This window comes from Zootoca vivipara, chromosome 9 (assembly GCF_963506605.1).
Source record: "Zootoca vivipara chromosome 9, rZooViv1.1, whole genome shotgun sequence".
Classification (NCBI taxonomy): Eukaryota; Metazoa; Chordata; class Lepidosauria; order Squamata; family Lacertidae; genus Zootoca; species Zootoca vivipara.
The window spans coordinates 42,843,925-42,859,026 of NC_083284.1; the positions used below are offsets into that span (position 1 = coordinate 42,843,925).

At 39.9% G+C, this 15,102-nt stretch overlaps 1 protein-coding gene across 4 annotated transcripts in view; it reads right to left on the reverse strand.

The window, feature by feature from the left end:
* Nucleotides 1-535: 535 nt before the first annotated feature.
* FSTL5 (follistatin like 5) overlaps nt 536-15,102 on the reverse strand; it is a 300,362-nt gene continuing 285,795 nt past the window's right edge. For all 4 annotated transcript variants that reach the window (XM_060278679.1, XM_060278681.1, XM_035112814.2 and 1 more), the window contains one exon: nt 536-3,129. In XM_060278679.1, coding sequence (XP_060134662.1) covers nt 2,427-3,129 — 703 coding nt within the window. In that variant the 3' untranslated portion in view covers nt 536-2,426. The remainder of the gene's footprint in view (nt 3,130-15,102) is intronic.

Consider the following 15,102-nt stretch of genomic DNA (forward strand, 5'->3'; position numbering starts at 1 on the left):
GGTTTGAGCGTCAGAGTGATTAAGGTGCCAAAAAAGTGTCAGTGCTGGCTAATCACCGTGGCTTTTTTTCTTTTTCTCTCCAATTTTAAGGGAGTGGTTTATATTCTGGTATTCTCCCCCCCCCCCGAATTTTAAAGGTGCAGCTTATTTGTGGGTGTGGCTTATATTTGGGCCAATATGGTACAGGTGAACACACTTTGAGTACACATTCCCAACCATCTGCAAATCCATCTGACAGTAGCACACATCAAACCCATTCGGTAACCAAAATATTGTTTTTGGTTACCGAATGGGTAACCCAAAACCCAAAATTTCTGGCGGTAATTTAACTGAAGTAGAGAAATTAAGGTAGGCCAATCAAAAAGAGAGAGATTAAGATTGACAGTGTCAGCTGCTGTAAAGAAGGTGGATCTCCCCCCTCTATCCCCGCCTCACAGAATTTCATTACAATCTCCTGTGGTTCTTATAAGAAAAGAGAAGTATATTTGTTGGCATATCAACTGAAGGCGAGAACATTTAAAATGTAAGGGGTTTATTCTCCGTTATCAAGCATTTTCTACATACAGAACACCCACATGGTGTAAAGATAGAGAAGAAAATAATGTAGAAGAAACGGATGACTGTAAATCATTGAATAACAAACAGTTTACATGGCAGTGGTGGGAAATTATTATTATTTGCTCACAATGGGAAAAAATGGTTAAAAGGATTCAGTAGGTATAAATGTAAGTCAATTCTTTTATTCAATTAAATCTGCCAGTCTTTTTAAGCTAAAGAGAATTCTACTGTATCACAGCGCAGGATGCTAATTACACACAAGAAAATACAATGCTAGAAAATTTCAAATTTTTAAGCAGCTTTACACATTAGGGTAGAATTAGAATAAAACTTCTGACTGCATTGAATAAACAGAGGTCAGCTGAAAAGCCTGCTTTATTTAAAGAAACACATTCTTTAAAAAAAAAAAATCAAAACCACCTATATTGTTACTGAAAATCTGAAGAATTTTTTTTTACTGCTAAATCATTTTTTCCTGATTCTAGTGGCTACAATGATTCTAAATTTTAGAACCTTTATTATCCTTATAGAGATGTAGAAGCAATGTTCGAAACTAGAGCAGTAATTCGTTAAACAAAAAATAATAATAAAGACAACAACTTGCAATAGTGATCTAATGGGAGGCGCAGGATAGAAAATTTACTGAGCTTTATTAAAAGTGTCAAGGAAAATCAGCTATTTGACAAACAATGTACATGTAGAAGCTCTAGCATCTAGCAAAGTGATCTTAAACATATTTGCTTAGAGGTTTGTCCCGTTGATTTCAGTAGACCTTTTACTTCCATTAAGAAGCTTAGGAACATCATTTGACGAGTAACATCTGGGAGTATGGACCACTGATCTCAATAGGGCTTAGACATGTATAGGATTGTTCTGTTAATCTCCACCTTTTCCGTTCCACTGATATACAGATTCCTTAAAAATGCACCTCTAGTAACAAATTGGTTTTCTTAAAAAATAACAGTTTTTTTGCCAGTGTAAGTGAATCTTCTTGGTATTGGTAGTTAGAGAAAACATGCATTTCTAAGAAGATACGCATGACATTTTTTCTTTCATGGAACCAAAACTCCCTGTTGACACAAGTCTTTTAGAGGTGAGGAGATAATTGCCTAACTCTGCTACAAAAAAAGAAGGGTCAAAGTTCTTTGAGCAGTTAACAGAATTTCAACTGAAACTTGAAATAAAAATCATATCCTCAAACTGCAGTAATAAAAAATGACAACACAAGAGATGTTGCAAATATACTTTTCCTTTGTCTTAAAAAACCATGCTTTGCAACCTGATGGAGATGAAAAACTTGAGATATCAAAAGCTTCTTTTCAGGGAAAAAGAAAGCCTGCAGCCACAATGGGAATACAATTACATGTTTCCTAGGCTTCTCTTTCCTTGTGAGACATTTCCCTTCAAGGCACAAAAAGATTAAATAGTGGACAGGGCAGGACAAAATGCTTCAGTTAAAGAAATCTAAAGTTGTACGTAGAGTGTACCCTAACAATTCAATGAATAGGATTAAGTCAACATGACACCCCCCCTTAAAAAAAAGAAAAGTCTTCATTTTAAAATGTGGCATCATTTTGTCAACACATGGTTCATGTGTAGAGGGTCCCTTAAACATTTAATATTTTCACCAATTGGCCAAATCACCCTATGGAGGTCATCAATAGTACACAAAATGTTTACTCACAATTTCAGCATTTTTTTATATCACCAAAATTGCATTTTAGTCAGCCACACAACATGTACAGAAGGGTCTAACTTTTTTAAAAAGAAAAAAACACAATCAAAACAAAACAGTGACAAGTTAGAGGATGAAGTTAAGTGCAATGTACTGTAAAACTATTCACTCGGCTGTTATCTAACATGGTTCCTTATGCTTCTCCAACCCAAATCACTGTGTTTCCTCTCTCAACTTCAGTGATTTCGCAATTCAGCTTGTTCAGCCGTCCGTCCAGAATAAACAAGGATTCCTTAGAAGGCGTCATCAGGTACTGACCAAAGAGCCCACTGCCTTCAATTAAGCGGTTCTTCCTGTTCCACGGCCATTCGTCCGGCTTAAGAGGCTCCTTAAGACTCTTCACCATCTTCACCTTGCCAGAGGACAATTCTACAAAAAGCACATCAGTTTGTGTGCTGGAGCTACCAAATACATTATATTGATGGGCTTCGGTAAACGATGCTTGAAAAGCTACATCAGATATGTGCAAGTTGGTGTGGATGTCAAAGGCATCCTGTATTTCTCCTCTAACTGTGATGGTCTGGACCCTCATGAGACCTTTCACATCATCAATGCTGACTAGATAGTGACCATCTGGAGAGATATATGGAGTTCCTGTTACTTCACCATTGTATCCAATGACGGAGTCAGTAACACCGTCCACTATAAGCTGCGGTGGGACAGCTCCTGTGGTGTCAGGCTTACAGCTGATAAAATAATATCCTCCAAGGTGTGTGTAAGCCAGAGACTTTGGAACACAATTGTAATCCTTTAAACTAATTGTCTTGATGTACGACATAGTTTCAAGATCTATTTTCTGGAGCACAGGCTCATCTTTGTGAAGAATAAATCCAAACCTAAAAGAAATGAGACAAAACACAAATTCAAAGGGGGGGAAATCAAATGCAGTGTTTAAAGATCTCCACAAAGAGTTACATGTAAACTTTGCTTATATCTGAGATCTGGTTATCATATGCCTCTTTAAAAATACAGTGCTCCCTCGGTTGTCAAACGTAATCCGTTCCAGAAGACCGTTCGACTTCCGAAATGTTTGACAACCGAGGTGCAATTGCCGGTTGGCAAAATCGAATGAGAAAATGGAGAAACGTGCCTCGGAAGCCGTTCAACTTTTGAGGCGTGTTTGAAAATGGAAGCATTCCATTCTGGGTTGTTGGCGTTCAAAAACCGAAATGTTTGACAGCCAAGGTTCCACTGTACTTGTTGTTTTTTAAATATTTATTTTTTGAATTTTATTTTATCATATTAACACCGTATCAAATAACAAAAATAAATACAATTCCCAAATTTCCCCCTCCCACCTATGACTTTCCTCAACTTCCTCTTCTGGTTTTTAAACATATTAACTTCTGCTTGCTTTATTGTATCTTAATTTTAAACTCCTTAAAATTAAATGTTATTATGCTCTTATCATTTTTACATCGTCTTTTTAATTTCTATATTTAATTTTGTTAATTGTAAGTGTTTACTCAAATCCTGTACTTGTTAGTCACCTCATATGTAGCTTTCTCATACAACTTAGCTTAAAAACATAACAACAGTACATTTAAAAGTCCACAATGAATCTTAAAAAAACCAATCATATTATGTACTTATATGACATCCCCACAAAGCTCTCTCAACAGCTTACAATAAAAAGTAAATAGAAAATAAAATATGAAATAAAATTAAATGAATACAACACAAACAGAGCACACAACACTTCTATATATTAAAAAGGGGAAAGATTTAAAACTTGAGAGGCCCTGACTACACAAGCTGCTTACCTGGGTATGTCTTCACCTGGTGCCACAAAGAATAATAAAGATGGCACCCTGTGAGCCTCCCTAGGAAGGTTGTTCCATAATTGGGTGTCACTACTGAAAACATTCTTTCCCTGGTGCCTGCCTGCAGCAGGGCCTCTGAAGAGAGTCTTAAGGTTTAAAAAGGTAAATGAGAAGCTGGCCTTCTCTCAATCAGTTTAGGGTTTAAAATGGTAAAACCAAGACTTGAAAGTAGAACTGGACACAACGGCAGAGGAACGGGAGTGTAGAAGGAGAGGACCGCCCCCGGCACCACTATTCCGGTATTGCTGTATACACTATTTTGTATTGCTGGCTTTTGCTGTAATAAAAATGGAATTGAATTGAATATTCCAGTAGGGTGCCATCGCGGCGCCCCTGGGCATGTACCGTGCACCCCCGGTGCGCCACACCCCCACAGACGGTGCGCCACACTCCAGCAGGTGATGCACCATGCCCCCAGGATGTGCCCCACGCCCCTGCAGGCGGTGTGCCATGCCCCCGGGATGTGTGTCACGCCCCCCAGGGGCACCAGTCACACCCCCACCTGCTATCTGCCCCAGTAGCGAGCATGCAGCTTCGCCACTGACTGGCCATTGATAAAACCCCAACAACAAATTACAATATGGATCTCATAGGAGTTTAAAACACAAGCAGCAAAAATGGGAGCTTAGAAGAATCATCTTTGCCAAAGGGATTAAATTAACATGATCTTAAAAGGCCAGGAAGGACAACGCAAAGGCTTAGCCTGAAGCCAAAAGCACAACAATGTGGGGCCTGTCAAGCTTCCTTGGGGACAACATACCATAGCTGAGTGTAGTACTACCAAAAAGTTCCACCTGGATTAAGAGGGTGCTCAGGAAAGTGTATAATTTATATCAGATTAATGTATAGTTATACCTAATGAAGCTGAGCAGTTTAATGTGTGAACCGATGGCACTGAAAAGCAATTTGTTTGAGGAGATGGGAGAGAAAATGTTGGTGGTGTTAACTGAGATAACTTATTTACAGGTGCAAGTTACTAGTGTGTACTGCAGTCATCAAGTGATGAAACATTCCCAAGTCACAAATTCTTCTTATCAAACTGCTGGTGAAGCCTATAGCTTCTCTGCAATTATAATTCAGTTTCCAAGTAGAACAACATACATCAAAGCCACCTATGAAGTTTAATTGGAATATATTTTTTGCCATGTGATTAAGAGGAAATGGTACACTATTCTGGATGTGCATAACTCATAGCTGCCAAGTTATCCCTTTTTAAAAGGGATTTTCCCTTATGCTGAATAGGCTTCCTCGCAAGAAAAGGGAAAACTTGGCAGCTATGGCATAACTCCAGCGAGATTTCATATATGCAGTTTTAAAATCAATTAACTGTTGCTTAAACCAGAAGAGATACACAGCTTCAATGGGAGTATGCAATACATCTCAGATATTTTAGTTCATTCTCGTTTCTCCCCCATGAACATGAATTCAATGCTCATTGCTATTTAGATTCCAATCCTCATCATAACGATTTAGGATTACATCTCCCAACTATTAAGGCCTAAATTGCTTCATTTTCAAAGTACCTTTAGGCATAAGAACCAAGCCCCTACTCAAGGAAATTGACTATGTTGAGGTTTTCAGAAAATATGAGACAAGCATGAAAAGGTGGATCCTCTTAACAGAGGGGCCATGTTGTGCTCGGTCCCAGAACATCATTCCCCAACCGGCCTGGGGGCGAGGCTGTCATATTTGCTAACGGCAGTGTGACCTGGGGATCTTATCTTGTTTCAAACTGCCGAACACCCACCCACCCACACATTATTTAGGAATTATTTGGTCTTGCTTTGGACTTCGGTTGGTCGTCTGTTTTGGAACAGGGGTCAGGTAGGAATTTTGTCCATTGTGGCAGATTGGTTGTAGCCACTTGGTTTTTGCCTACTCCTTAGCAATCGCCACAACTTTGTAAGGTTTGGCGGTTAGGCATTGGTCAAAAAGAATCGGGGGGGGGGGAGGGGAGGTCTGGCCATCGCCTGCCCCTCCAATTTCAGAAGGTATTCTGTTAAAGGAATCCGGGTTCTGGGTTGTCCAAAACCCGACAGAGGGGTGAGGGCCATATCAGAACCTGGGAACCCCAGGGGTGATGCCCAGTCAATACACATTGATGGAGCTCCCTCTGTTGGAACCTTTCCTGGCTCCCTGCTTTGGGTCAGGGGCCAGATAGAGCTTAATATCAATGCCTAAGCCAATACCAGTCACACTTGATGTATTTTAATAAAGTTGTGGCCAAAATTATGCCCCAAAAACCATTTAAATTTAATTCTTTGTCACTTGGTTTTTATTTATATTGGGGAGGGCGTTTTGGGGTTCGAAGCACAAAGCTGAGTAGAAATGGAGCAGGACTAATGGATATTACTACACAGGCTTCCACCCCAGTTGCTGGTCAGACACATTGCAAAGTATTCAGCACTTCAAGTATGCAGACACAGGCTGGTATGTGACGGCTGTTAAAGGACTACCTTGGCTCTCATAAGGAACTGTTCTAGTGTACAGCTGGAGATTTTAAATGGTATAACTTGTTTACTAATTTTAGCTCAACAGTATTCAGATTCTTAAACACACACTCACACAATAGCTCTGGTTATCATTAAATACTGTATTGTACATACGACACCTACAATATTTTATATCGTTGCAGAAAAAACATTATTACAGTATTCTTAACTACAACACAAGTGGAACTTTCAGGCTTTTTCTTAGCAACATGCTTTGGCACGTCTCTAAATGTCACCCCCCTCTCCAACCCTTTGATCCTCAATGCCAAGTTTTTTTGCTGTAACTTGCTAATATATCTGGAAAGCCTGACAAATAGCACCAGCAGGTTAATAGGATTAACAACAAATAAGGCTGATAGTGAGGCAGGGATGAGAAGGTGGAATAGATTGACAGAGTACGGTTAAGTACATGCTGATTTTTAATATCTGCTTATGATTCCCGACTGAAGGAACTCTTCTTTGCTCCATCTCAAAAAGAATGTGATTTGCTGCAATGCAGAAAAATTAAAGCATGCTAGAAATGTGAAGGGTGATTTAACAAATAAAGGAAAGGATGGCTAATGAAACATACATCATGGTGCTATGCCTCCTTACATAATGGAATCCTATCTGATTTCACTTTCTCCAGATAAAGAATGTATAGTTGCTACATAACCTAAGAACTAACACAATGAGGAAGAAAATGGGTGACCTTTTCCTGAATGATTTATTACAAGATTGTGTATGGCCAAACACCAAAGAAATTCAAACTAATGGATCATGAGAGCTCATTATCTCTTCTGAGTAAGGACTGCCAGATCCAAATGTCTTCTTTATGTGATATAAATGTTTTAAAATATTGCCATGGGGCCAAATTTTGATGGAAGAGGAGAATTTATCCTGCATCTGTTATGATTTTGCATGAAGTTATTTCAATTGATCAAACTGAACATAAAATGTTGAACTTCCAGTTTTTTTACATGTATGTAACTGGGAGTATCATCACCCGCTCCCCTTAAAATTAAGCCTTTCTTTAATGTAAGGTAGGGACCCAGGTAGCACTGTGGTTAAACCACTGAGCCTAGGGCTTGCTGATCAGAAGGTCAGCGGTTCGAATCCCTGTGACGGGGTGAGCTCCCGTTGCTTGGTCCCAGCTCCTGCCAACCTAGCAGTTCGAAAGCACGTCAAAATGCAAGTAGATAAATAGGAACCGCTACAGCGGGAAGGTAAACGGCGTTTCCATGTGCTGCTCTGGTTTGCCAGAAGTGGCTTTGTCATGCTGGCCACATGACCTGGAAGCTATACCCCGGCTCCCTCGGCCAATAATGCGAGATGAGCGCGCAACCCCAGAGTCGGTCACGACTGGACCTGATGGTCAGGGGTCCCTTTACCTTTACCTTAATGTAAGGTAAGGCTATCTCTTCTTAGAACACTGTTTATGTATGCTGAGGGTTTATTTTTATAGTGAACTCTTTACAACTAAACATCAGAAAAAACTTTCTGACAGTAAGAGCTGTTCGACAGTGGAACAGTCTCCCTCGGGAGGTGGGGTGCTCTCCTTCCTTGGATGTTTTTAAGCAGAGGTTGTTAGCTGAGATTCCTGCATTGCAGGCGGTTGGACTAGATGACCCTTGGGGCCCCTTGGAACTCTACAGTTCTATAATTCCACACAAATGGGAAATGGGGTAACAGCAAAGTGTCAGTAAAAAGCCCTGCCAGCCACTCACACTCACATTTTAGTCCAGCAATTAAAGAGGAAGATGCCTGCATTTTGTTGATAGATCCGAAGCTGGCAACAAGTCCTATAATTTCCCCCAGAAAAGTGGCCTTTAGCATTTGCGCTAGGTCATTAGTGAACAAACATTCTTGCCAAGGGCTGACATCTGAGCAACCTGCAAGATATGTATTGATTCTTCTATCTTCAGAGAGAAATATCCCCTGTACAAAGGTGAATCTAAATTGTCCCCTTCATTGACACAATCTTAAAACAGAACAGTCAGTGATTGAAGCGGCAGAGACCTCTTGCAGTCAAAGGAAGTTAAGCTAGATTCTTTAGGAAAGTATCTCTGAGGCTGTCTAATCTTCAGGCTGTAGTTTGAATAGAAGGCTTCAGGTTTTCAGAGCCGTTAATCTGGTACCTTTCATAAGCATTTAATTTTTAAAGATTAGGGGAAAAACCTGGAGTCACTTATAATTGTGCCATAAAATTATGCTTGCGGCTTATGTACTATAAACCTGTTTTATGAGTAGGTCTCTCGTAGAACAACAAGTGATACATCAGAGTGCCTTTAGTTTCCCCCAGTGATTTATATGTAAAAAGTGCCATGTTTAATGCAGACTTCCCTTTCATGCAGATTGATATACGGAGGCCTCCCACTGTTCATTAATCCCTGGTTAATATTTATGAGGCGTCTAACCCTCATGTCTCCCCTGTGCAATAATATCATGCACGGTGCCTGGCTTAGAACCACCAACACGATTTTGTCCGAGTGCATACGGATCCTTTCTTCATCCCTCCAAAACAGTGAAAAGTGGGAATTAGTTGTTCTACAGAACAACAGTAATACCTAAAAAAAGAAGAAGCTAGAGCAGGTGAAACATGGCAGGCTGTGGGCAGCCTGAATAAAGGACAATCAGATGAAGCTCCTGTATTGAATGATACAGTATATAAAAGTTGTAATTCTCAGGTCCAGAAGCCAAACATGGCCCTAAAAGCCTCTCTAACCGGCTCTTAGGACACATCCGTGGCCAAACCTCTCGACTCCTGTTCTGCACCCTTCTTGAGAGCTTTTGACTGGCTGAAAAGTATCCTTGAATTATGATAATGCCTGCTTCCTGCATGGATACAGGACAGAGATGTGAGTGAATGTGCAGGAAAAAAAATCACACCCATTGCTATTCCATGTCCCTAGAGAGTTGGCTCATTGCAGAATGTGGCTGAAGGGCTGAAAACCATTCCTCACCCCTCATAAAGAGCACTGGGTGTCCAATAGCCACCTGATGTTGGCCAGTGAGGCTGCCAGAACATGAGCACAGCATTCAAGTGGAAGCCTGACTCTGGAATTCAACAGAACTGCTAGGCTAAGCTGAAAGGCAAGTCTAGAACTGATTTTGTGAGTATATTAGTGACAAACAAGATGAAGCATCAGGTAATCTCTCCCAAAGGCTCTTTTCTTCTACTTAGAATTGCTCCATGCGACGTAAGTGGTCCCCACCTTACGCCTTTTGTTTTCAAACCTCTCAAATTATAAAAAGCACTAATAGGGATTTCTGAGGTAACACTAAACCTCTCCACTCTTCCCTATAGCCTTATTGTAATCCCCCTATCCCTTGTGGGTTTTACAAATAAAATGAGAGTACTTTTCCAGCCCAAACGTGGCCCGGTATCTTCTTAAGCTCTGGGGTGAATATGAGACTTTTCTTAGTGTACACACCAGTAAGGGGTTCTCCTCACATGAGCTTTCCCCACTGTGAAACTTTCCCCCTCCCGAGGAAACTTTGTGTCACCCTTGAACCAGTCTCCCTCTTCCTCCCCCTCTCGGTGCACTCAAGGGACAACAAACTATCCTTTCTGCCTTAGAAAGGGGTTTTGTCCTTTTAATGAGTATCCCCACCAGATGAGCAATAGATACCTCTGCTGGAAAGATCACACAGACCGTAGTTTAAATGGCACTTTAACTTAACATTTAATGTCTTAAAATCTTAACAGTTGCGTTCAAATTTCATGTGTACAAGCATGAGGTTTCACTAGAATTGTTCTTGTTAATCATATAATTACAAACCTAACCACTTCCTCATCTACACCTGCTCTAGTAACCTACTCCACCACCTCCCACACGCTCACGCTCCCAAAACCCCCTCTCCTCGAATTAACGGCTACCCATCCTCTTTAAACCCGTGGCTGTCCCGCCGCTCATGGAATGGAATGTCGTCAATCAACTAAGAGGCTGGGTTTAACACTTAACACCCTGGAGTTCTACTCAAGCCAGCCCAATCCGTCACACTTCACAAGCTATTTTCCCACCTGTATGGGGTAAATGGTGCTATCTTTTCACCAGTGAATGTGAAAGAAGTGGGGGGGGGGGAGAGACATTTTGTCAGGAAAAACTGCCTAATTGGAAAGCGTTAAGCATTCCCTTTCCAATATCCTACAATTGCTAACAGTTTTTCAGTCCCCAATGTCTGCATTTCAGTCAAGCTGCCATAGGAATGACATCTCCTAGTCACTAGTGTATCATCTAGTTTGTCTCTAAGTCTGCTGGGCAAAGATTCAAATGAATAGCAATAATGTAGTTTTGATTTTGATTTCTAAAATGCCTAATATACTGAAAGAAATCTAGAATTGGTTTCATTTGGACCAAATTGCTAAATATGTGCCCTTTGTTGTAAGGGCGATCTCTCTCTCTCTCTCTCTCTCTCTCTCTCTCTCTCTCTCTCTCACACACACACACACACACACACACTTCATCTTTTGGTGTATCTTCAACACACTGTTTTGGTACATTGTGTATCCAGCTAGACTTTCTCTAGGTAATTTTGTTGAAATGTTACTTTCAGGAATAGTCATCAAAGTTACTTATGGAATATTCATGAATAAAGCTTTGGAATGTCATGGTGAAATATTTGTATTTCTTATAGATATAGTGCTGTAAATGTGCATGGTGCTTCGGCACAGTATGATAATGTCTGCCAAAGACAGTTTAATCAAAGAAGGCAGCTTGTGATCATTACAGCCTATTGATAAGTGAACTGGCAGTGGAGATTACTTTAAGGTGCATACTTATCTAATTAAGTTTAGATCTCCACAAATATGACCTCTACATAGACAAAGACAATCACATGCAGAATTTGCACTTCTAACTTCAAGTAACTACTTATAATTACATTTTAAATATGAAATCCACATTTTGCTCATGCCACATCTTAGACTGCTCTTCTTTTCTCAAGACACGGCCATGCTGATATCTAGCTCGTAATTCCAAAGCTTCCCTACTGAGGTGTATCTGTTGTACAGCAAATGCGGACACTTTTCAACATTTCACTGGCTTTATTGTGATGAGTTTCCACTTCCTTGGTGGAATGTAGGTCATACCAATGGCAAACTTAGTTGGTCTCTAAGGTGCTACTGGAAGGAATTTTTCTATTTTATTTCTATTTTGTTTCATCCCCTATCAGTTAATGTTGTCAACATGGATGGATAAATTCAAGCATCCTGGAAATACGTTGTGTCACATAGTTTGTTTGTATACAATAATGGCTGGGCGGTGGAAAAGGTAATGTGCCAGGTTCTGTACACGGAGTTCTAATAAACCTGGATATTTAGTCGTAGCACAACTCCCTGGGGGGAAAGCACTATTACTTGTTTAGTTTTACAATGCCAGTAATCTAGCAGCTTAACACTATGAAGCAAATTGTGGGTCATGCCTCAATGTCTAAACTATTTATCCATGCTTAGCCAAATATGTTGCAGAGCCATCCAGTAAACATTCCCCTAAAATGCAGAAGTTCTGGCATTATATTGCTCTGGGAAACAATGTCCCACAGAGCAATGGACCAGACAAACAATGTTCTGTGTAGTAGACTTCAAACACTTGTTTTTTTTTAATAGAATGCTTTCCAATAAAACTATCCTTCAAAAGAAAGCAAACCTGTGACAAAATGTGACAAAAGCGTTTTTCTCTTCATCAAGCTCAGTGTTTCCGAATACTTAAGCTGTGCTTCACCTACTGCTAGTTGCCTCCCATGAAGAAAAGAGTGAGTGATATTTACACATAATGTACTAAAGAAATAGTTTTCAATGTGAATGTAATGCGGAAGCAGAAGTGAAATCCATCAGAGTTAGAAGAAAGAATGTAGATAAAGGTAGAGGGAAGCTCAAATGGGGATGTTGATCATAGCACTATAGATTAAACCAGAGTAAATTCAGAGCAGGTGAAGTGATTGGACTCCCCTTGAAAAAATTGCAGTGGGCTATACAGGGATAGCTAACTCCAGTCAAGCTTAGTCAGCAAGGGCAATGGCCAAGGATGATGAGAGCTGTAGTCCAACAACATCTGAAGAGCACTGTATTGACTTCTCCTGGACTACACTGTGTCAAACATGAAAAGGAGACATTGAAAATCAGTAGTAGAATATACTGTGCTGAAGATTAGAAAGGGTTCGGGAAGTCTAGCTGCTGTGGGTGAGCTAGAACTGGGAATTTTGGTCAGACACATGCAAAAGATAACTGGACATTTCTTTTAGTGAGAGAACCAATTTAGAACAACATATAGTTTTGCTTTTGACAATTTGTTGAAGACACAGAGAGGTGAGACACTGTGAAAAGTAAGAAATCAAGAGAGACAATTCATATCTCTCTTCTCTGTGTGAATTCAGCAAGACAGCAGAGATCTGCTCAAAAAGCAAGAGCTGAGAAATTTCTCATCATTTCTTATATATAAAAAAGAAAAGATCTGCAGGAACTGAATATGTAGTCATCAGTCAACACATCCTATCCCATGTTTTCCTTGCAGCAGCAGGGAACTGCTTGCGCAGGTGGGGTTAAAGTAACATCTTCCACTGGGCACAAGGGACAGGAATATGCAGAAGCTGGAAGTTTCTAGCTTCCCGATGTATACTCTCTTCCCACCCCAATCACATTCTGAAAAAGCTAAATTGGTTGCAAGTGCAGCCTATCAGTGACTTCAAATAAATTCATAAAACCTTCCGCACTTAATAAGAAATTATTCTGTTACTGTGGCAGCACATACACTTCGGAGCTCCCTGTCTATTGACATCAGGCAGAAACCTTCACTGTATTCTTTGACGCCGGCTCAAAACTTTTTTTTTTTGTTTACATATATCTATTCAGACATGCATATGCTGATATGTTTTAATCTCTTTTTAGTTTACTGCTGATTTTAATTGATTTAAAATGTTTTTAATTACTTGTTTTTATTGATATTTCTTGGAGGTTTTGTTACAATCAAGTGGTTTCTAAATTTTGTCAAATAAATAAAATCAATTTTAATAAAACTTCTTAAGGCTAGTTACAGGTAGGTAGTCATGTTGGTCTGACGCAGTCAAAACAAAATAAAAAAAATCCTTCCAGTAGCACCTTAGAGACCAACTAAGTTTGTCATAGGTATGAGCTTTCGTGTGCATGCACACTTCTTCAGATACACTGAAACAGAAGTCACCAGATCCTTATGTATAGTCAGAGGGTGGGGAGGGGTATTTCTCAGAAGGGTGGTAGGAATGGGTGATTGGCTGATAGGAGTGGTAAACCTGTTGATGACTGTTAATGACTGTTAACGACTGCAATTGGTCTTGCAGGGAAAAGCAAGGGCTGAGGTGCTAAGGAAAGCTTTATCATGTATAATGAGATAAGAATCTAGTGTCCTTATTCAGACCAAGTCTCTCCATGGTTTTAAGCTTGGTAATGCTGTAATTCTTAAAGCTGTAATTATTGGTCTTCAGAAAGGCAAACAACAACCTTCTGAGCTTTAATTGTCTTTGCTTTCTTTTTATCCCACCACATTCAGACTCTCTTCAGTTTACATTGGCTTAGCCAAACCCAACATTAATTCTGCAGTAGCTCATGCTTCCATTTAACATTTTTTAATGCCCCAGGGAAGTTGGTGTAAAGCCATTTCCTATTTCTCTGAGTTGATTCCTTTTTGAGATCAGTCTTGACCCACTAATTATAACCTTCTCCTAGCAACTCTTACAAACTAGTGTTTCTTCAGTGTCTAGCCTACCGGAGCCCTTTACATGAGTGAGTAACAACAATGGCATTTGGTTTTAAGAACAACTGTGGTCATTACTGCAGAGGTATCAGGAGCACAATGATGTGTATATAGGTCTCCATATGAACATACTTCAAGGGGAGTACAAATAATTCCATTTCTATCACAGACAGACAACTGTATGGGAGGGTTTTATAGGCTTTCCCAACCTACAACAGTAGGTGACCAAGGCTTTTCACAAACTACAAATGACCATCTAGTGAAGCTTTGACAAGAGACCATCAATAACTTGTGGTTTTACGAAAAAATCAATTTTCAGAACCTGGTACGGGGATTATATTGACATTTTAAAGGCATGTGCTTAGCACTAAGCATTCAGTTAAAAAAAAAAATAGGTAAGAGCTCTGTTTCTTGCTCACATTTCTAGTGCTCATGATAAAAGATGGCCCATGGCCATAGTATCAAGGCTCAAATCTGCTAGCATCTTTCTCTTTCCAAGGGTAGAAGTAAGTCCCACATGATCACATGCAGTGAGGGGGGAAAGTATTTGATCCCCTGCTAAATTTGCCCGTTTGCCCTCTGACAAAGAAATGACCAGTCCATAATTTTAATGGTAGGTTTATTGTAGCTGTGAGAGACAGAATAACAACAGGAAAACCCCCAGAAACCCAGAAGACAAAAGTCAGAGATTGATGTAAATTATAATGAGTGAAATAAGTATTTGATCCTTTTGCAAAAGATGACTTAGTACTTGGTGGCAAAACCCTTGCTGGCAATTACAGAGGTTT